The sequence below is a fragment of the Theobroma umbraticum genome, unplaced genomic scaffold (genome assembly GCF_002168275.2).
Source record: "Theobroma umbraticum cultivar Fairchild unplaced genomic scaffold, ASM216827v3 scaffold_50.0, whole genome shotgun sequence".
Classification (NCBI taxonomy): domain Eukaryota; kingdom Viridiplantae; phylum Streptophyta; class Magnoliopsida; order Malvales; family Malvaceae; genus Theobroma; species Theobroma umbraticum.
Genome location: NW_018397261.1, coordinates 7858056 through 7879740, shown reverse-complemented (window position 1 = coordinate 7879740; position 21685 = coordinate 7858056). Strand labels below are relative to the sequence as shown.

Sequence of the window (21685 nt, the reverse complement as noted above, 5' to 3'; positions counted from 1 at the left end):
TGACCCTCCCCAACCCGGGTTAGCCCCTAACCCAAATGGACTAGCCCATTTAAATCCGAATTTAATATGAGCTTAAATTTTATAACCCAACCCATCTCATTTTTAATTAAATATGAGTCAACCCGATAGGCTAAGCCCATATTGACAGGTCTAGGTCTAGATGCAGCTCCAGTTATGCTTTTGTTGGTGACTTTATCTTCTATTTTTTAATGGCCAAAAGGGTTTATTCAAGCAGCAAGGAGCTCAAACACATGGAGCAACAGTTTGACAGGGATGATAGTTTATTTATTTGATTCCTAAAGATCTTGGGCAGAGTGCTACATAGAGAGAGAGAGAGAGAAGGCAATATCGATATAGTTTCAGACAATTTGGCAATGGCGAGGCAAGTGGGAATCGTTGGAGCTGGTATAAGTGGCCTCCTGGCCTGTAAATACACCTTGTCAAAAGGTTTCCATCCAGTTGTTTTCGAGTCCCAAAGCAGCGTTGGAGGGGTATGGACCCAAACGGTGGGGACTACAAGGCTCCAAACTCCCAGGTCAAATTATCAGTTCTCAGATTTTCCTTGGCCATCTTCAGTCACAGATGATTTCCCTAACCAACACGATGTCTTCGATTACGTTAAGGCGTATGCACAACATTTTGACTTGCTTAAGCACATCAAATTCAACACCAAAGTTGCTGGTATTGAGTATGAAGGCCCCCCTGATGAAGAGATCCGATCTTGGAGTTTATGGGGTGGCACTGGTGAGCCCTTTGGCTCCAAAGGGAAATGGAAGGTCATCGTGGAAGACTTGGAAAGCCTTTCAACTGAGGTATGAGAATCTTCCTCGTCATAATTCAGAGGATAAATAGTGATTTATATGACAAAAAAAAGTTATCATAATTCTGAGACTTGTAAAATTCATTGCAGATTTACCTAGTGGACTTTGTAATCGTTTGTGTGGGGCGGTTCAGTGGTCTGCCAAACATTCCAGAATTCCCCCCACACAAGGGCCCGGAAGCATTTCATGGTAAGGTAATACATTCCATGGACTATGCTGCCATGGATAATGAAAAGGCTGCTGAGTTCATCAAAGGCAAACGAGTCATTGTCGTTGGGTTCCAGAAATCTGCATTGGACATTGCAATGGAGTGCACTTTTGCAAATGGTAATCAGAATTTAATCTGAACTGCTGGAATTCATAGTTTTTTCCACATTAGACCAAGTAAAGTTCGCTCTTACCTCTTCGAGAACCGATAAATTTTGTGGACTTCATATGGAAAGGAACTTGTGATCATGTCTCAATGTGTTTGGTGTCGTTACAAGGAAATAAAATTTCTTTAAATTTCATTGGTTTACAGGGGTGGAAAATCCATGCACAGTTTTCTACAGGACTGCACACTGGAATGTCCCCGATTATCTTCCCTGGGGGATTCCACTTGGATATATGTATCTTAACCGATTCTCAGAGCTTATGGTTCATAAGCCTGGTGAAGGGCTTCTACTTGGTCTCTTAGCTACGATTCTAGCACCGCTGGTAACATTTCTCTTCATTCTTTACACCTTGTTATGTTCTGTTTCACTTTTGATCAATGAGCAATGTGCTTGCTCAGAAGCAAACGACAGTTTATCTGTGATTTCTATATTTGGATGGAACCTGTAAATATCAGATGACACCAGCCATTTATTTTCTTCACTCCTATTGTTTCTTCCACCGATTACTTGTAATTATTTGACAGAGATGGTCATATTCAAAATTTGTTGAAAGTGATATCAAAAGGAAGCTACGTTTAGCAAAGCATGGCACAGTACCCACACATAGCTTCCTCCATGAAATCAGTTCTTGCTTAATCTCAACGGTCCCAGAAAAATTCTATGACAAAGTTGAAGAAGGAAGAATCAAACTGAAAAAGGCTCCCAGCTTTAGTTTCTGTCACAATGGCGTTCTGGTGGAAGGTGAGACTACACCTGTTGAGGCAGACGTGGTCATCTTGGCCACCGGATTCAAGGGGGAGAAAAAGCTCGGAGACATTTTTCTGTCCCAAACCTTTCAGGACTACATGGCTGGATCACCTGATGCTGCAATGCCACTCTACAGGTTAATCTTTTTTCTTTGGGCAGTCAAGGAACGATTGTTCTGAAATTACTTAGATCAATTCTAATTAATTTCTTGTTTGATCACTGATCAGGGAGTGCATTCAACCTCATATACCTCAACTAGCTGTGATCGGATTCTCTGAGAGTGTGTCGAATTTGTACACCTCAGAGATAAGATGCCGATGGCTCGCAGAACTTCTTGATGGCACATTCAAGCTGCCTAGCATCAAAGAGATGGAAAAAGATGTGACAAAATGGGATGAATACCTGAAACGATACTCGGGTGAATACTATCGTAGGAAGTGCATCGGTGCTCTTCATGTTTGGTATAATGATCAACTCTGCAAAGATATGGGATGGAACCCCAGGCGGAAGAAGGGATTCTTTGCTGAACTTTTTGAGCCTTATGGTCCCTTGGATTATGTCCCCTCTTCAGCTGCCTCTTAGCCATGGGTTTGCTCATCCTTCGTTGTTTTATGAGTTTCATTCGTGTTTGTCCCCCTCTTTCGAGGGAATGAGTTTGGTATTGCTCCATGATACTTAATTCGAAGCACGATGTAAGAATAATTTATTTTTCTTATTTTGGGTAATAAAAGGAATAAGAAATATTAATACTATTTTATTTGTATTATATTTATTAAAAAGGTAATATGTTTTTTAAATTTAAGAAATTAAATTTCTTTCACTCATTGTCAATTGATTTTAATTTAAATTTATTTTGTTCTTATTTGTAAATTCTTTCATTAATTTTTTTTTTATTTATGTTACATGATAAGTTCGTGATTCCTACCCTGGGGAATCACGTTAATAAATTTATACAAGATAAATTTTTTTAAATATTATTAATAAATTTTAAATCTCGTTAAAAAAAAAAAGAGAATATCCAATGAATATTTTTGACCAGGGAACCGATGCCTACTATTTAAGGCCATGAATCACATTGAGCCGAAGAGGCCCAATGAGTATGTCTCGAATGAGAACCATGCCTAGGGAGACGTTTGCTTGTTTATTTTTCCTTCAATTTCTTTACCTCTTTCCTGGTTGAAGTTAGGAGTGGGATTCATACTCAATATGCCCTTTTAAACTTGACATTTGCATGGGTTTATTAAATCTAGTTTATTTTTGGTTCCCATCGGTGGAAAAAGACTTGAGTTCTTGTTATAGTAAGTCTAGCTACTCTCTATTACTCTGTCAGGAGGAAAGATGAGCTAAGAAGAATCAAATCAAAAGACCAGCTTCTATTATGGAGCAGAACGGTCCAACCAGCCAGGCCCAGAAAATGGGTGACAAGGATTCACGTTAAGGGTGTTTATTTATTACTCAATTCTTTTCTAACGATTAATCGATCACTCGGTTCAAGTGATGAGCCTACCTTTCCGTATCAGCCAAGTAGTCATGGTTTCAAGATTTTCTTTGATGGGAGAAAACTGGTTAGGTGTTCCAAGTTTCAGTGTCTGAACATGTTGATCAAATGGAGAAGCAAACAGCCATCGTTGGTGATGGTATTAGCAGCCTCCTCGCATGCAAGCACACCCTCTCAAAGGGTTACCATCCGATAGTTTTCGAGTCCCAAAGCAGCATCGGAGGAGTCTGGACCACCACTTGAGACGACAAAATTTCTGACCTCAAAACAATTTTACCAGTTCTCAGATTTTCCATGGTCATCTTCAGTCGCAGAAGAGTTCCCTAGCCAGCATCAAGTACTGGAGTACATTGAAGCTTATGCTCATCATTTTTACTTGCTTCGGCATGTCAGATTCAATGCCAAAGTCATTAGAGTTGACTTCGAAGGGCATTCGGATGAAGAGATGCGATCTTGGCATCTTTGGGGTGGGACTGATGAGCCCTTCAACTCCAAAGGAAAGTGGAATATTGTTGTACAGGACACCCAGAATCATTCTACAGAGGTATGTAATTAAGTTTATAATCATAATGTCATGACTTGGATGAATTTTCTTTTAAATGTGAAATTCAGGTTTACCAGGTGGACTTCGTAGTCCTTGGCCTCGGCCGGTTCAGTGGCATTCCAAACATTCCATCGTTTCCTCCAGGAAAAAGGCCAGCAACCTTTCACGGTGAGGTAATACACTCCATGGATTATGCTGCCATGGATTACAAACTTGCTGCTAAATGCATCAAAGGGAAGCAAATTGTTGTCGTTGGACTCTAGAAATCTGCCTTGGACATTGCAATGGAATGTTCTTCAGCAAATGGTAAGATTACAAAGTTTCTTTAGTTCTAAGATGTATGCAAAACTCACAGGCTGGATTTTCTGACATGAAGTTTCAATCTAATCCTGTTTCCAGGCGTAGAACTTCCTTGTGCAGTATTATACAAGCCCGAACGTTGGGGCGTCCCGAATTACCTTCCATGGGGCGTGCTGCTAGCTTATTTATACCTCAATCGCTTCTCAGAGCTTTTGGTTCATAAGCCTGGTGAAGGCTTCCTCCTCAGTTCATTGGCAACAATTCTTTCACCTCTGGTAACTAATAAAATTTCTTATCTAAAGTATATTTTGAGCACCTTCAGGAAATTATCTGCAGCAGACTGAAATCGGTTCTTTGCTATTAAACAGAGATGGGTATTCTCAAAAATTGTCCAGAGTTACATCAAATGGAAGCTGCCTTTGGCAAAGTTTGGGATGGTACCAAAGCACAGCTTTCATCAAGAAATTAGCTCCTGTTTGACCTCAATGGTGCCAAAAAACTTCTATGATAAGAGTTGAGGAAGGAAGCATCTTACTGAAGACGACCCAAAATACAGGCTTCTGCAAAGAAGGCACAATGGTAGATGACGAAGATTCACCTCTAAAGGCAGATCTGGTGATACTGGCTACTGGATTCAAGGGAGATATAAAGCTTAGAGACATTTTTGCATCCCCCACTTTTCGAGACTGCATAGCTGGCTCGCCTGAAGCAAGAGTTCCACTCTACAGGTTGAGAATCTTAACCAGCTATATGTTCAAACCTTAGTTTCATAAAATTAAACAAGTAACCAGAAAAAAGATAAAAGTATGAGAAAATTGTACCTTCTTTTTCCAGTTAAGGGTTTAAAGAATTGTAACTTAACACTAACCAGGATAACTTAACTGGTTTATTGTGCCACCAGGGAATGTATTCATCCCTGAATTCCCCATGTACCAGTAATTGAGTTCTCAGAAAGCAATGCAAACTTGTTCACATCAGAAATAAGATGTAGATGGTTAGCAGAGCTTCTGGACAGCACATTCAAGCTACCCAGCATTAAGGAGATGGAGGAAGATGTGGGAAAATGGGATAAATACATGAAGGAAAATTCCGGCCAAGACTACCGAAGATCATGCATCGGTGTCCTTCATATCTGGTACAATGATCAACTCTACAGGGACATGGGACTGAATCCTAAGAGAAAAAAGGGTTTCTTTGCTGAATTATTTGAACCTTATGGCCCCATGGATTATGCTTCTTCCTCTTAAATGGAACGATGCTTACTGCACTCAAACTTTATTTGGAGTAAATTTCACCTAGGTCACTAAACTTTTACCTCATTCCAACGTAAGATATCTTTATCTCAAAGATGCTTACAGTAATAACATTATGTTAATAATGTATTGAAAGTATAGCTCATGAATCATGGTTTTTAATATTTTGCTGTTTTATATATTTATGTACATGGTAACATATATTTATAATTTTCAATAATTACATTTGTTATTACAATCTGCAACCACTAATAGATTTTTTCAGAAAAGAAAAGAAAATTTTTCTTTAAAAGTGAACCGCTTATGTAAGATTAATACTAATAAAATTCAAAGTGATATGCTAATTAAATTTCAACTGAGACAAAGTAAAAACTTCCTTCAACTTTTCATAATCACATAATACTATAAAAAGAAAACAAATTAGGATTTTTAATGGACCAATTAACCCCATTGCAAATCCGTCTCTGTCAACATGATAAGCTCACCAAAAACACAACAGAAGCAGTTGAGTAGCTACCTCTGAACTGTGGTTTTATGAGCATACACTGAACTCAGCTCTCTCAAAGTCCCTATGCAGGAACCACCAAGGCCCCGTTTTTGATAGTATTCTGAAAAAAAGAAGAATAGGAAAGATAATTACTTGACTATATAGGTAACAAACTGCATACATTGAATATATGAAGCAATACTAATTTAGCATGTAAAGGGCACCTCAGGCAGTTAAAAACTTAAAAGAAATGGTCAAGTACAGGTATAAAACATTGAAAACAACATATCAAGAAGGCCACATACTATTTACAAGAGATTGTTAGCAAATATATTTAACTTGTGTTGTGTGCATATGCGCGCAATTTTTAATACTCTTGACAGTAAGCATTATTGTTATAAATACTTGTGACGATTAACTGCCCAATATTCTGTGAATATAATTTCTAATCAATTAGCCCTTGACTGACAGCCTAAGACTCAAGCCTCCAAATGGTTTTGGAAGATAGAACATTACTCATGACATATAAAAGCATGCCAGTAAAATCTACCTCACAAATCCTGCAGTCATTCGCAGACCCATAAAGAGAGTCAAGCCCAACCAAACTCCTTGAAGACCAAGAACCGTAGGAGCAAAGAGTAAAAATGCAGAAGACATTGCACCCACCAACATCTAGAAATCACATAAAATGAATGTTAGAAGAAGCAAAGTTCACGCATAAAATAAGGGACCTAGAAATTTTCAAAGTAGCAGCTTACCATGGAACAAGCTGCATATGGGAAGTCTGAGACACCATAATGGAGACCATCAAATATAAATGCTAAAGCATTTATTGGTTGACTAGCACTGACGAACTGTAAATTTTTCAGAAGAAATCATCATTTACATATCAGGACACCAGATTCATGCAAACAAATAAAGGGAGGAGTTTATTGGATATTGATTTGGATACTTACCAGTATCCCAGTTTTAACAATTCCTAGAACTTCAGCATCTTGGGTGAACAAGGTGGCCAAAGAACCAAAGGATACACCCAAGATTGCAGCCAATGAAACACCTGTGACAAACCCTATCTGTAAAACCATGCACGTCAAGTTAGTGAACAGTATTTAAAGTCAGAATATCAACATAATGAGTCTAGATAGCCAATAAAGCCAAAACCAGAAACAGTGCGGCAAGCAGAAAGCAAATGTAGAAGCTCCAAGCAAAGCTTACCTTCAACACAAAGTTCGTAATTTCCTTCACAGTCTTTAACTCACCTTTAGAAAGAGAACTTGCAATTAAGGCCTACAAGAAAATAAAGGTTAGGAAGAAGAAGTGCCTCATTCTCCCAAATTCCAGGAAAGCTTAGAATATCTTCACACACACAAAATTCAAAAAAAATACTGCATGTTGTGTGTATAACTATTACCAAGGAGCTGAATCCAGGGGACCTATTTTACCTCCAATTTATGCTGTCTCACGTTATCTCAGTGATTATTTTGGTCAAAATCTCAATATTTATATCACACAGTATCACATGGGATGATAAATGAGTAGGTACCATCATTATAACAATTTAGAAAGATACTCAGGAGACTTATGTACCTGACCAGATGCTGCAAGTGCGTCAGTAAGAAGAGATACAGCCAGCCATACTTGCAAGCATATCTGATGTGCAGCCATAGACGGTGAACCTTGACGAGCAGCCATAGAAGTCCCCAGTGTCATTGTCATTAGCAGTGCAAGAGTTCTTCCTATAAGAAAACCACCTGTAGAAAACCACTTTCAGTAAGATAAAATAAGTAGTATAAATAGTATATATCCAAGAACATAAAAGTGTAGGCATCCTAAGTAGAGAAAGGATTATAAAATGGAGGGCTACAATCATAATAACAAAAACTGTTTTCCTCTAGCACAACATTGTCTCTCAAAACTAGTAAAAAATTACCAGATTTTATGTAGGTACCAAATTGCAATTCCCCCATCTTTGGAGGCATTAATACAACTCTCTTGTTTAAATACCTGATCATCAAAAAGCTAACAATGTACCTGATAAAAAAAATATTGCAGGGTCATTACCATGGGAAGCACAGTATTTAAGAAAAGAAGGGAATCAATGCCTGAAGCAGATATACTTACTGAGATAAAACAGTGGAGAGAGCTGCTCCAGTCACACCCATTCCAAAGCCATACATAAGTAAGGGCAAAAAGAATATGGCTAATAAATTACCAACACCTGAATTTGCAGCAACCACATTAATTACTGAAAAGGATATTACAGAAAAGCTATCTAGCACATTGATCATTACCAACAGTGGAAAACAAAGGAAATAACAACAAAAGATCTTGCATAATGAACTACTATGGGCTTTGCACAAATCAACTCTACCATTCTTCTATACAGACTACTAGCCCTTCAATCTCCACAGTCACTGTTAAAAGCAGATAAATGATTGTTTATAAGAAAAAAAGGAGGAGGCAAGCCATCCCAAGATGTACATAAAAGATTGAGGTCAACCAGAATAGTTAGTGCCCAAAAGAAAATAGACTGGCGCCAATTTAAAACATTATTAACCAGAGGTGGTTTTATTCCACGGGGTAAAAGAGTGGGTGCAACAGAATACATATTAGGTTCTACTCTCCTCCCCAATAACACCGAGAAAAAGAAAAAAGGAACTGGAATTTCAAATATTTTACCCTTAGATTTCTGAATCCTCAGGTGTCAGGCTTGTAAGTCTTCACTAAAATTTAAATGATTTCTACATACGCACTGTTACTAGTTATGAAAGGCCTATGCAGCAATTTGCTGCCAAATTTTCATCCTAAAGCTAAATGATAAACAAAGTGTCAACGCGCATACATTACATTCCCTGTATTCTAAGATATTGAGTCAACAAAAAGTAGACACATAAACAGAACTCAATCCAGGCACACCCCTTCAATGTCAAACTAAATACTTGCCTAAACAAAAAACAGGAGTCTTTGTATCTTTAAACCCCCGAAAAATTCCTTGAAGAGCCAAAGAGACTACCACAGCGGGAGCACCAAGAGCTCTAAGAGAAAGAAATTGCTGTGCTGGAGAATGCATATCTGATGTCTGTTAAGAGGATAATAACAAGAAAAGAACCTTCCACATTAATAACTAGCACAGTATTTTAGCAAAGAAACGATAAAAGATAAGCCAAAATAAATATGTCAATAAAACTAAACTTACTGAGGGTACTCCCATCAAATTAAGAAATGGTCCAGATCCCAAAGACAATACCAAGGCCTCAAAGATGCCAATCAAAACTGCTAGAACTAAAGCTGTAGACACTGAGGATAATTGCTTTCTTTCAGCTATACCATCCGGAGTCTTACCATTAGCACGCTCCCCTTCAACATAAAAATCAGTTAATCAAATATCAAGTGAAAATGTTCAGTCATCTACTTCTGTCAGGAAATTAATCAAAAGCCATCGCGCATCAACTGTGACCATAAATTCACCTGCTGACAAATTTTCAACTGCATTCTTTGAGATGTCCTCAGCGACAAAGGAAGTAGCAACACTGAGGAGGGGCATATTAAACAACTTTGATACTATGTTAAACACTGATATGGAAACACCAGCTGAAGCCAATGCCACAGAACCTGGAAAAAAGCAACAAAAGGAATCTGTCAATAAAGATAATAAAGCGTTGATTTCAAATTTTGAAGCCTGAAAAATTGTGTGGACCAAAAGCAGATTCTACCAATTTTCAAGATTCAATTACATGAAGCCAGGGCAAAACAATTTAAAAATACAAACTTATTGACTCGTAATTTGGAAAGAAAATTAATTTTTGAAGCAGCAATGTGTTGCAATTTGCAATAGAGATTAGATTACTGCAGAGCACAGTTGTTAAAAAACAATACATCCTTCAGACAACTATATAGAGATGCCCTACATAATTAAAAGCAAAGATGAAAAATAAAATCCACAGTCAAAAACCAAAACCAAATTTTTAGTCTTCTACCAAAGACTAATATCAAGGGCAACAACAAATCAAAAGAAGGAAAATTAGCACTATTTTTGTGATTATAACAATGGGACAACAAATTAAATCAAAGATTAGATTATACTTAATCTTCCAATGTATGCTGTCTCCATCAGCTGTGCTAAGGGATCAATAGCCTGTCCAGCAATCGCAGGCAGAGAAAGCATAATAAGTTCCCTCTTGACATCTACCGATGTTCCTGCCACTTCACTGCAATGTAAAAATTTCAATAATCAGCAAAAGAGTTTCAGAGCCCAGTCATAAAGGCAGAGGCCAAGAATGAAACAGCAATAGATTGCCATGGTACTCAAATAATTCTTGAATCTGACAGTTCGTCAGGATGAATAATACATTACATTATGTCACACACTATGTTACATTAATCATTGCTTAAAGTTTAGTTTACCGTTCTGCTAGCGGGCAAAAAAACATTATAATGCAGAGACTATCTCTGTGATTTTCATAGCCATTGCACAAATCAACCCACAGCAAAACTACAAATCATCTAAAGAAACAATAGATATATATGCAGATATCACACACAAATATTAAGGAAACTAACCACTGCTCGCATTACTATACAACTTTAAAAACGATATAACTACAAAATCTGATAAATATATACAGCAGAAATAAGCAGACAATGGGTCATAAAAGACTTACCGGGCATAGACATTTTCAGTTGAATTTAACAGGGCAGTATCCTCTTCTTCGTTCGACGCAAGTGTCTCCTCCACATCTTCCACACCAAAGTCAGACCTGAACTGATTGCGAAACACCGGAAAACGGGAATTTCTATGTGCCACCAAAGGTGACAACAACGAATTTCTATGTATTGCAGATAAATGGCAGTTTCGCGCACCATCTGCGCAGCCCAATTCCTTCCTAAATTTACAAAATTTAGTTTGGTTTAATAAAGAATGGGAGCTTGTAGACTTGTTTATCTTGTTCCATTCCCTCTTCCTATTTGTCAATCCTCCAGAAATTGTAGGACCTTTGAATCTTGTAAGCGTCATTCCCCAGAATTATCAGTTCTTCTACCTACCAAAACTGGAAAATTACATAAGACAAAATTAGATAAAAATACGAAAAATTTTCATCTCAAGAAACTTTACTTTTAACACAGCAAGATAAGTGGAAGAAGGTAGAAAAGAAGAAAAATCAAAATTTGATTCAAACCCAATATATATAATTATCTAGTTTACACAAAAGCAAATTCCTTTTTCGTTTTTCTTTTGGTTTTAACTTCAAATGGTGAAACTAAGAACAGAAATGAAACTCGAAAAAGAAACAAAGGAAACAGCGAAAACATCTGAATTACAACAAATCTTTATCATGCAATGATGGAAATCAAATTCCGTTATTAAGACTAGAAACAAAAATCTCCCGTGAGGGATTTTTCCGTTTGGTTCTCGAGAAAACGAAAAAAAGGAAGGACGAGAAATTACGTAAAGAAAAAGGAAGAGAAATGAAAGGAAATTGCTACCGCTCTTGGAAGTAAGGCGAGTGGGTAGGGTTTTAAAAAGTTAGGAAAAACAATTCAAAAAAAGTACAAAAAGAAAGAATCTTTAAGCGGTTTATCGTATCGCCATTGACGCCATAGAGAAGCAGTTTCAACATTAAAAACACTTGGAAAGCGAAACCGCGGAGCCGATAACCGCACTGCTGGTTTTTCTTTTCTTATTATTATTATTTTATTTTTGGTGGGCGTGGATTTTAAGCATTGCTAATGGGGCTTACGTGGCCCAATCAGTGGGCTTTTTAGAGAAATTGGGCCTAGAACTGTCCAAGACAAAAACAAAACCCAAATTAATTTATTTTTCTTAATTTTATAAAACCTATTAGTATGAAATTTTGTGAGAGCTAGTAAAATTAATTTTATGAAATTTTTTTTTTCTAAAAATAACCAGGAAACTAAGCATTAAAATTATAAAGTTCTGATAATAATAAGAACAATAATTTCTGGTAAAAAGACTAAGCATCAAAATCCAATTAATCTTGAAATGACATGAAACTTTTAATAATTGAATTTAATTTTAAAATAGTTTATTTTTAGATATACAATGAAAATTTTTAGTCATGGGATAACCAGTACATATTTAATGAAATTGACAGCTCAAGTAAAATTATGGATGATATTAGTTTTGTCTACAACTTTAGGGAAGTTAATATTTTTATTAATTTTCTTGTTAAATTTAATATTGATAAAACGAAACTATGCACAGGTGTCAGTACGTATCTTTGTGATTGATCATCTTAATCAAGAAAATTTTGTGTTGACTGAGAAAAAGAAAAATCAAAACCCAATTAACTTATGGTCAAGACTTGCATAGAAGTCTTGAGAGAGAAGCAATCCAATAGGATGAAAACAACATTAATGAATGCATCAAAGTGAAAAGAAGCTTTTTGGGTTTAGGCCAACTATGGGCCATGGAGAAAGGAGCCACCAGGTTTCCTTTTTTCAGAAAACTTAGCATGTATTCCGTCTGATGTTGATCCTATTATCTCAGGCAGACTCTAACCATCTAAACGCTTTTTGATCAGTTGACTCGCCAATGAAAAGAAGTTTATTCACCCAAACCCATGTGCCTCGACCAAATCTACGATTTCTGATACAGTATTCGTCAAACAAAGGAAATATGCTTTACATTGCAATGGTCTGCTCCCCGTTTTCTCATGTGGTACTATGGAAGCGGATGGACTCCCATAGGAGTTGACTGCCAACATTTTATTGGAAGAGATGAAAGCAAAGCAAGATCAAGATGCATAGAAAGTCCCAATTCAAACTGATCCTTGTAACATCATTGCTTGGAGTAGTTTCTGTTCGTCCAAAAGAGAAAGAAGAAGAAGATTTGTGAGTACTGGGTTCGAATCAGCAACGATATCAATGGCAGAGGAGATGGATTTTCATCAGTCCCATGTCAGTAATGTTTATGGCCAGGATAAATACTACTTGTTTGAACAATTTAGCAGAAAGGGAAATACTGGAAATGGTACTATAGAGTGATATTCCTAGACTATGTTACTTGGACTCTGCAGTGTCAGGTATGTGTCTGACACGGTACATTTAATTCCTTTCTAGGTTTTTTATATATTAGAGGGTCAGCTCTTTGTGTTCATGTCCGTTAGATATGTGTCGGATTCAGATATTTCAAGAAGAACAGAGTTGGAACAACATCGTTCCTAGATAAAGAGCAACATAGTGAAACAATGCGTGCAAATTAAGACAGCATAAAGAGTTCTATCGACTTACGTGAACAAGTGGAGTCCTGTACAAGGGTTGTGAAGATGATTGAGTTGTTATATCCAGCATAGGAACAGGTTGAGCGATTGCAACCAGAAGTGGTACTATTGCCAAGGGATAAACCATCTGAAGCTCCACATTGCATAGATGGGCACGTCTCCCACCTGGATGGTTTATTCTGGGATGGTTCACAACGTAATCTGACCAATCCACCGTAGATATACACATAAATCAGATCCTGATGAAATTAGGAAACTGAAAAGGTCAAAATTCCTAAAATGACGAGGCATTTGAAGATAAGCTTACGTCGAGTTGTTAGCAGCAGCATCGCATGTGCACCACACACAACCATTAGCAGTGAAGACGTATGTTCCATTAGCAGCGAGTAAAGGAAAGTCCAAGGAGTCACTTCTTATTGATGAGTTACAGGCTGCAGAAAAAGATGAAAAACGTCAAATTGAAATGCAAGATTGTCTACTATCATTGATCCCACAAATATCAGTAATTTTCCACCAGCCAGGCCTAGTCACTGGGCCCAAGCACCCAACAAAAAGCCTCTACTCTCTAGCAGGATTGAAGCTGGAGAGATTAGCAGAATAAATATATCAGACAAACAATTAGCAGTATATGGCAAACAATCACTGTCCAAGCTATCTAAAAATATATCTGCCATCACCCCCACAGGCACCACAACCATAAAAAAATCATGTCTGCAAAGGATTAAAAGAACTAGAAATGTGTAACCAGGATATGGATGAGTGGATATTCAAATACTAACATCCAAAGGTATTGAGACCATATCACGAGATCAAACATTTTGCTAGTCGACACCACCGGTGATGAAGGAAAAACAAATTAGGTTGTGGGCCATAACCTTTCAATATGATTTGACAAGACTGGCAGTGGTCACTTTTGATATTGAAATTGTGAATCAGTCACAACAAGACAGCGGTACCACCGCATCTCTTTAATTAATCACTTAATGCTCTTTCAGATACTATGTCAAAGGTGTGAAAAGGGTTATAAATGAAAAAGTTACTCCTGTACCTTTAAGAGGAACATCGATTGGTTCGCCAGCTATTAACTGATTCTCGGCGGTTATGTTATTAATCCTACTCAAAGTCCCTTCATCAGTTCCAAACTCACTAGCAATCTCCTCCAAGGAACTCTCTGGCTTCACAATATGTGCATAATGCACCACTTTCTCGCCGTTCACGTCATCACAGCTACACGGCAACGGGATTTTCAGCTCCTGCCCGGGCATTATCAAACTGGAATTCGCAATCCCATTGGCTTCCGTAATTTGCTGGAACGTCACTAACCTCGAGAAAATCTCAGCTGCTATGTGGTAAAGAGTGTCACCTTCTTTCACCTCGTAGATTGGAGCCCCGCCGGAAGTTCCGGTGTTGTTGTAGCAAACGCAGTTGATGGGGATTTTGATGACTTGTTGTGCAGATATGTTGTGGGTGCGTGGAGTGGAGACAGATAAGCCGTTAGCTCCGAGGATACTCCGGAGGTTCTTGACGTTGAAAAGAGATTGAATAGTGCCGAGGTCGGTGTTGTTGACGGTGACGTAGCCGACCAGGGCACGGCATGATCTCGGTGAGCTACAGTTGAAGCCTTGAGCCGCGGAGTGCTCTAGAGTCAGAGATGAGAGCAACGGAAGAAGAAGAAGAACAAACAGCTTAGCAAAAGCAAAACCCATATTTCTCTTTTGCAGCTTTTGTCTTCTGCTTCTTCTTCTTTGCTGGTTGGTGGGTTATTTAAATGAAGGGTTCGGGAGTGGGGCAAGTTAGGCAGGGTTGAAAGCTGGAAGTGTGGACAGAAGGAGACGAGGGGACTTGCGTTGTGTTTACAACAGAGACATTTGCGTATTTTGACTGAGAAGACTTTGAAGTTTCTAACAGTCTCTGGCTGAAAGTCTTGTTCGGTTGAGTCTTGTTTTTGATTGGACAGGGTTTGAGGGAAAATTGTCTTCCTCTGCATTCACATTCTCGAATCTGTCTGAATGTGAGCTTTGCTTTTACTGTATCTAGATTTTACCTTCCTTGCTGCAACTTGTTGGGTGTTCCACAAGATCTTTCGCTGCTGAAAAGTCACCGTCGATAAATGATGTTTTAATTCCGAGCCAGCCTTCATTTATTTCCCCACTGTATGAACAAACAAGTACAACCACGGAAAAGCACTCTGAATTGTTAATGGATGGCTTGAGTCAATCCCAGCATTATTTGCAGCATTAATGGCCCAAAATGACCAGAATTTTCCTTATCATCGATGATAGTACTAGCCACTGGTGCACCAACAAGAGAAGAAAATATCCAATTGACTTCCGAAGTTGCATATATATATATATTTATTTATTTATTTATAGAGGAATACTGACACAGAGAGAGCCAAACATGTGAATGCTGGAATATTTTCCTAGTTTATCTTTTTGTTATCGTGCAGCTTTCAAGGCTTATTTTATAAAGCGGAAAGGGCGTAACTGGGCCCAGCTAGCGGATTATTCACACCATTATTAGCAAACCAGTTGTCCCGATCGTTCTATAATTTTATATTGACGTGTGCACTGGTGTAGCTTTTATTCCTATGCCTTATGTCGTGGGCAAAGGAATTAACCGACAGGCTATAATATCAACAAATAAGCAATTTCACAATTAAACTTTCTATTTTTATCATATCCAATTAAATTTGTTTAATCTTTTTTTACACTCAAGTGAGTTTCTATTCTTTTATTTTATCTAATTGAATTTTTATCTCATAACAAATATGTATAACAAACGTAACAATAATCACTTGCTATGAAATCTGACGTGATGTACACAGAAAATTACACTAACAACGTATTTTCCAGTGACAATTATCACTTGCTATGTTCGTAAAATCTAATATGGCATATATAGAAAGTGATACCTGTCACGACCTGTCAGTGACAATAACAATCTGTTGCATTTTCATCATGAGATAAAGATTAAATTGAGTAAAATAAAAAATAAAAAAAAATTCAAGAGCCTTTTTATTATTTAAATCTCAAAGAAACCCTAGCTTTGGACTTTTGGACAGTCGGCAACTTGCCCAAAAAGTAATCATCATTCGATCTGTGCCCATTGGAAATGAAGTTTGGGCAAAGTAGACAACAAGAACAATTCGAAGGACCAACCAGATGTTCAGGAATATGGAGCAGAGTTCTGAGCAAAACTGAAGCAGCACTACCAAGGCCTGGCTTGCAGTACCGACCTTGTTCTATTTGAAAAACAAACCTACCATCAGAAACCATGCTAAGCAATTCTTTAATAGGCGCTTCCTTTCCATTTTCACATCCGAATACACCAACAAATTCTAAGATGAAAAATCAGCATTCAATTAAAAGAAAAATCAAGTGCAGCCATGCCTTCAACCGTAAATACAACTAAATAAAACAACCAAATGTACACTATGCTATCACTTTTCCTCCAGTCGCAGAAGCACGGACTCAGCAAAGCTTTGTTGCCTGCAATCGCGAAATGATCCATTCAGACATATGGTTTTATCTGCTATTCTTAGTTCCAGAAACCAGTTCAGCAATTCAAAGCATAGAAGTAACAATTGAACGGTATATCAAAATCTGACAATAATATTAATTGGCAAGACTTTAAGGGATCCAATACCTTGCAGCAAATAATTAGTTCATCTAAAAGGAATAAAATGACACAATCACAAATTTAAAAGCCTACATTGATGAATTATGCGCAAACACAAATCAACAATTCAGCATAAAATCTTATTATATATAAAAGTCAGTTAAAACTTGTCCTTATGCTGCATATGTCAAAGAATAGAAAAACCCTGCTGTAATGATTGGTTAACAAGGGCAAGGGACCTGGTTGTAACCATGTGGATAAATAATTTTAGATAGTAATTTGTTAATGCATTGACATGAAAAGCTTTATCTTTGTGGTATTAACAACAAGAGGGCCATAAAGCACCAAGCATGACCTCATAGTTGTAGTTTACCATTTTAGATGGCCCATGCATCTATGTATTTACAAATAATACACATGTAGAAAAATTAGATGATTAGTGACAGGCATCTACCTAAAACACAAACGCAATTCTAATGATATTAGAAGTTAACACAACCAGGAAAGAGGGGAAAGGAATTGGAGAGGTTTGTCTTACTTTCGCTCTCTATGCTTAGGGCTAGGGCGAGAGTACTTCAAATATCCGTCCCATGGAACCTTTTTAAGACCTGCTCGAACAGATATTATGTCTCTGACCCTGCATAAAGGAATATTAACTGAATCAAAGCCACTGCTTTCAAAATGCCAATACAAAGAATAAAGGCTAACAGATGATTGGCGTCCTCAATTATTGATTGCAACTAGTTAAGAACAGTACTTACCTCTCTGCAAATTCAATTGGTGTTTCTCCAGGCCTTAGATTTTGGGGTTCTAGGTACCACACGTCACAAACAACAGCCCAGGATGTCATAAGCTGCAACAGATGCATCGTGAAGGACTGCCTGCGAGAAATGTAATATTGGTATGAAATGACAAAAGTGAAGTGAACAAGACACAACAATGATCTATATCTTGCTACACCACAAAGTTTTTTCCCGACAAGTGGAGTGGGAACTAGTGGGAATATTTTTAGCAGCTTTACCTAGTGGCACTAAAAGATGTTCCCAGATGAATTCTGCTGGATATTCACATATCCATTGCATCTTTTAACCCAAGAAATGATGTACTCTCAACAGACTGAAAGTAGCATGTTTCAGTTTGAACACCAAAACCCATTTACACCTCATGAACAGATTGAATTCCTTTCCCTTTTTCTTGGTACACACACTCACGCTGGTGAAATATCAAACTGGTAACATAGTTTGCACAATATTCTTGGGGAACACAGTGTTTTGCCCAAAGGAATCAACACCTTTGAGCACACAGTGATCAGATAAATATCCAGGAATATGAAAAGAAATTGATCCAACCCAAAAAAACTCTCCTAACAAAATCTCAGAGTACACATATATACAAGTCATTTCATATCTATGTGTAGGAACAAAATTTGAGCACTTGATGATGAATTCCTTACTTCCGGCTATTCCAAAACGCATCAACAAAAATTTTATTGTAGTTGATTGCAATCGGACAAACTGTGCAACCGAGTTCGAATGCACCCTAAACATAGCCAGAGAAAACAAGTTAAAGAAAGTTCGAAGCATAAGAAAGGAACAACTAAGCAGTTCTCCCCAAAATACAAACAGCTATACCTTCTTAAACATAACACTGTACTGATTGTTTACACAGGTCCCTTCAGGAAAAATGAGAAGCGGGTTATTGTCAACCCCCTGAACATGATCCCTTAACCTGAAATTCACAAGTTTATGCAATCATGAGAGGGAAAACACATTGATATGAACATTTTCCCCCATTCTGATTGTACTTACTTCTTTGCTACAATTTCACGATCTTTTGCCTCTGAACGGTTGAACCAAATACACCCTACACTCTCTAAAATAGTGCTCTGCAACAGTCCTATACATAGAAAGAAGCTGAATAGTTTATTTCATCCACTCAATATACACAAAACATAAACCTAATCCTCACTCCAATACTGTCATCAAAATCTACTTTAAGAAAGCCAAAACAGCAGAGCACCTGTAATTGTTTTCATTCAACTTGAAAAGATGGAAAGGGGCATCTTAAATTTTTAAAGCATAGCCATAAATTCCTATATAACAACAAAGCCATTACATGTGGATCACCCTACTTCTTCCACCTAAAGTTATTCAACACATGTATAGTCCATAGCAGGCATCATAAAACTAAGTGGCAAGGACATGCTTTCTCTCTCACTAACATTTGGGCTCTAATCTGTAGGGAATAAGAGACAAAAATAGAAAAGGTATAAGATATAGCCATAAAATCTTGAAGCTCATAGAAACAGAAACAATATAGAACAACAGAAAAGGGAGAAATTTTAGAAAAAGAAAGATATGTATTTCCCAATAAAGATTTTCGTGTGAAAAATAGAAGCAAAGAAATTCTATACACGTCAATAATCCAATATTAAAGTCGGAGCGAGGGCTGTCACTGGTGAATTTAAAACCTGACATACAACCAGAAGTAAGGAAACATAATTCAGGAGCACATCGGAAAGCATGCAACAGAAATAATCAGCTATTTTAGAATCCTCTGAAACATTAAAATCTAAAAACATCATTTTTAAGTAAGCATGTTTGCATTACTACTTACCAACCCATCCAGGGTGCTTCTGCATAATGACAGCAAATGCAGTCATCTGTTCTAATATGATGAAATCAATCATAGAAGTATGATTGGCCACAAACACCTGTTTGACGCATGGAAGGAATGCTTAGATATATTTCATTTTTCAAAGACACACAACATAAAAGTAGTAATACTGAATCAGACTCGAAGCTTAATGAAATAAATAAAGTATAAAACAGAAACACCCATAGATCTACAGACAAGGGAATATGGAAGAATATAAAGTGCAGAAACTAAAGTCAGCTAAACCTGCTTGGGCCGAATGCTAGGCCGTGGTCCATGGTACTTAACAACTCCAGTCCACGATGCAACGAAGAAGCTGCACATTAGCTCCACCAAAACCCTCTGAAAAAAAAAATATGATGAACTAACTAAGTCTAGGCATAAACTTTGCATGTGGTAAATGTGCTACAATACGGGTAATGCACAAGCTTGCTAGAAGAATATAGACAACCCCCCAAAGAGAGAATGCCTAAAATTGCCTGTTTGCTTATTTGCAATTCTAACCTTTTCTTCCCTTCTTACACATACTCACAGACAAAAGAGACATAAAAGCAGCACAAAATAAAAATGCATAAAATTCAAACCTCCATCTTTTTCCGCAACTTATCATGCCCTTTGAGTAGCAAGTGTACAGGAGTGAAGGATGAGAGAAATATTATCCATCCTATTGTCAACACCACAACCCTGCAGATTTAACGGCACATGGAAACTCTGAAACAAGGCGACTATTCCAACATATAATACACTACCTAACAAATCTCTAAAAATGACATAAGCAAGATTCATCTAAACAAAAACCATCATGCATTAGATAATTGGAAGTTACTTTGAGAGGTACAATGGCTAACCTCGCAGGGAATAAAATCAAGTACCGAACTGCCACTCCGAAACACCACAGTGGGAACAAATATACATTCCAGTTCCATGGTTCAGGAGGATTCGACTTAAAACATCGTGTGAATGAATCCTGCTCATTCAATACACCGCTGGAATCAATTAAATCTTGCAAATTTGTCACAAGGTTAACCTTATTCTACTCAAGATCAAAACTTTAGGGTGAACACAAACACGTCAAATGATTTTTTCACGAAAAACTAGTCGATACTTAAACTGTTACTCGCACTCAAATATAATTGTTCATAAAAAAAAAATCATGCATTTTTTTAATTCAAAAAACTAAAATTTTTAATTATTCAAAACATAATTTCCTTTTGTCAATCATAAATGATTTTCCCGGGAAACATGCAGAACTCTTAAAATGAATGAGAGAGAGAGAGGGCTTACATCAACAATGGCACCAGCAGCTTCAGTTAAAGTGGGAGAAATATCAAGCAAATCGCGTCTGAAACCATTTCAAAATCCATATTCAATCAACCAACAAATCAACCATATAATTAACTAATTTTCAAGAAACAAATTCCAAAAAGACAAAAAGGGAAAGAGAGAGGGGTAAGTGAAATTACAGGCGAAGCTTGCCGCGAGGTTCGTTAATGGAGGATCCGGACGGGAGATAATCTTCGATGTTGGGTCGATCCAAGTCCAATTCGGAGCTGGATGAGCTCAGCTTCCCTCCACTGCTACTCATGCCTCCTCTTTCGCTTTCTGATTCGGTTTGGTTGTTGGGATTTTTGTTTGGCTTTGGTTTTTTTTCTTCTTTTTCTTTTTTCTTTATATTGATAAAACCAAACGGCTTTTCCTTCTTCATTTACTTTTTTCCGCCACGCAATACACTGTGTAACTATTTTATTACTCGGAAACTTCAATGCATTTGTTTCCTTCTTAACGCCTCTTTGACAATTTTTTCCTTTTATCTTTTTTAAAAAATAATATTTTTAATTTTTATAATCACTAATTATAAAAAATTATTTAATTTAAAATAAATAATATAAAAAAATTCACTGCAAATTTTCTCTTGTTTTCATTATTTAATTAATCTTGGTAATATTCCTTTTTTACATTTATGTCCCTGTCTTCCTACAGTATTCTTGTTCCATCTCAATATTGTATTAATTTATATACAGTCAGCATATAAAATTTATACTTTATTATCTAATAACAAAAAGTTGTATTACAAATATGTAAATATTAAATTTAATTTTTTTAAAAAAATAAATATTTTTAAAATTATAAATATTTATTTACTA

The 21685-nt window shown here is 37.1% G+C and overlaps 5 protein-coding genes across 8 annotated transcripts; 2 read left to right on the top strand and 3 right to left on the bottom strand.

The window, feature by feature from the left end:
• Window positions 1-167: 167 nt before the first annotated feature.
• LOC110417484 (putative flavin-containing monooxygenase 1) lies at window positions 168-2694 on the top strand. The gene is made up of 5 exons (XM_021429843.2): window positions 168-812; window positions 911-1148; window positions 1342-1517; window positions 1720-2078; window positions 2170-2694. Exons 1-5 carry the CDS (start codon window positions 375-377, stop codon window positions 2522-2524), a joined length of 1566 nt encoding a protein of 521 aa, XP_021285518.1. The 5' UTR covers window positions 168-374; the 3' UTR covers window positions 2525-2694.
• Window positions 2695-3297: 603 nt separating this feature from the next.
• On the bottom strand, window positions 3298-11699 carry LOC110417483 (MATE efflux family protein). Of its 4 annotated transcripts, XR_016351333.1 has the most exons (17): window positions 11471-11699; window positions 10686-11072; window positions 10108-10232; window positions 9493-9636; window positions 9221-9381; window positions 8968-9103; window positions 8146-8242; window positions 7955-8055; window positions 7612-7775; window positions 7240-7311; window positions 6981-7097; window positions 6783-6878; window positions 6575-6696; window positions 6055-6145; window positions 4338-4987; window positions 4059-4251; window positions 3298-3976 (listed from the first exon to the last, which is right to left on the bottom strand). XR_016351333.1 is itself a non-coding variant. In XM_021429841.2 (15 exons), the coding sequence occupies exons 2-14, from the start codon at window positions 11036-11038 to the stop codon at window positions 6070-6072; spliced, it is 1764 nt and encodes a 587-aa protein (XP_021285516.1). In that variant the 5' UTR covers window positions 11039-11072; window positions 11471-11699; the 3' UTR covers window positions 3298-4987; window positions 6055-6069. The 4 variants fall into 4 exon arrangements, 1 of the variants encoding a protein (XP_021285516.1); XR_016351332.1 differs by having other exon boundaries at window positions 4059-4987; XR_016351334.1 differs by having other exon boundaries at window positions 4059-4987; window positions 11509-11699.
• On the top strand, window positions 4861-5531 carry LOC110417485 (putative flavin-containing monooxygenase 1). Its single transcript, XM_089783808.1, has 2 exons — window positions 4861-5012; window positions 5276-5531. The coding sequence occupies exons 1-2, from the start codon at window positions 4861-4863 to the stop codon at window positions 5529-5531; spliced, it is 408 nt and encodes a 135-aa protein (XP_089639934.1).
• Window positions 11700-12298: 599 nt separating the features above from the next.
• Window positions 12299-15544, bottom strand: LYM2 (lysm domain GPI-anchored protein 2 precursor). Its single transcript, XM_021431464.2, has 4 exons — window positions 14314-15544; window positions 13573-13696; window positions 13276-13466; window positions 12299-12842 (listed from the first exon to the last, which is right to left on the bottom strand). The coding sequence occupies exons 1-4, from the start codon at window positions 14969-14971 to the stop codon at window positions 12751-12753; spliced, it is 1065 nt and encodes a 354-aa protein (XP_021287139.1). The 5' UTR covers window positions 14972-15544; the 3' UTR covers window positions 12299-12750.
• Window positions 15545-16532: 988 nt separating this feature from the next.
• GPAT9 (glycerol-3-phosphate acyltransferase 9) lies at window positions 16533-21233 on the bottom strand. The gene is made up of 12 exons (XM_021430428.2): window positions 21005-21233; window positions 20826-20883; window positions 20390-20508; window positions 20126-20225; window positions 19788-19883; window positions 19503-19599; window positions 18695-18782; window positions 18518-18614; window positions 18340-18425; window positions 17648-17767; window positions 17425-17523; window positions 16533-16756 (listed from the first exon to the last, which is right to left on the bottom strand). Exons 1-12 carry the CDS (start codon window positions 21124-21126, stop codon window positions 16708-16710), a joined length of 1131 nt encoding a protein of 376 aa, XP_021286103.1. The 5' UTR covers window positions 21127-21233; the 3' UTR covers window positions 16533-16707.
• Window positions 21234-21685: the final 452 nt, after the last annotated feature.

Coding starts and splice junctions, on each gene's coding strand:
- LOC110417483 (XM_021429841.2), bottom strand. CDS start 11,038: ATGACGCTTACAAGATTCAAAGGTCCTACAATTTCTGGAGGATTGACA. Junction 9,637..10,107: donor AGCATACATTGGAAGATTAA/GTATAATCTAAT, acceptor GCTTTTTTCCAG/GTTCTGTGGCATTGGCTTCA. Junction 8,056..8,145: donor CTCTCCACTGTTTTATCTCA/GTAAGTATATCT, acceptor TTTTTTTATCAG/GTACATTGTTAGCTTTTTGA.
- LOC110417485 (XM_089783808.1), top strand. CDS start 4,861: ATGGTAGATGACGAAGATTCACCTCTAAAGGCAGATCTGGTGATACTG. Junction 5,013..5,275: donor GCAAGAGTTCCACTCTACAG/GTTGAGAATCTT, acceptor AATAAGATGTAG/ATGGTTAGCAGAGCTTCTGG.
- LYM2 (XM_021431464.2), bottom strand. CDS start 14,971: ATGGGTTTTGCTTTTGCTAAGCTGTTTGTTCTTCTTCTTCTTCCGTTG. Junction 13,697..14,313: donor AATCGATGTTCCTCTTAAAG/GTACAGGAGTAA, acceptor CTTTTTCTGCAG/CCTGTAACTCATCAATAAGA. Junction 13,467..13,572: donor GCTGCTGCTAACAACTCGAC/GTAAGCTTATCT, acceptor TGGATTGGTCAG/ATTACGTTGTGAACCATCCC.
- GPAT9 (XM_021430428.2), bottom strand. CDS start 21,126: ATGAGTAGCAGTGGAGGGAAGCTGAGCTCATCCAGCTCCGAATTGGAC. Junction 20,509..20,825: donor CTGCTGGTGCCATTGTTGAT/GTAAGCCCTCTC, acceptor TTGAATGAGCAG/GATTCATTCACACGATGTTT. Junction 18,783..19,502: donor GAAGCACCCTGGATGGGTTG/GTAAGTAGTAAT, acceptor TTCTATGTATAG/GACTGTTGCAGAGCACTATT.
- LOC110417484 (XM_021429843.2), top strand. CDS start 375: ATGGCGAGGCAAGTGGGAATCGTTGGAGCTGGTATAAGTGGCCTCCTG. Junction 1,518..1,719: donor CTACGATTCTAGCACCGCTG/GTAACATTTCTC, acceptor ATTATTTGACAG/AGATGGTCATATTCAAAATT. Junction 2,079..2,169: donor GCTGCAATGCCACTCTACAG/GTTAATCTTTTT, acceptor ATCACTGATCAG/GGAGTGCATTCAACCTCATA.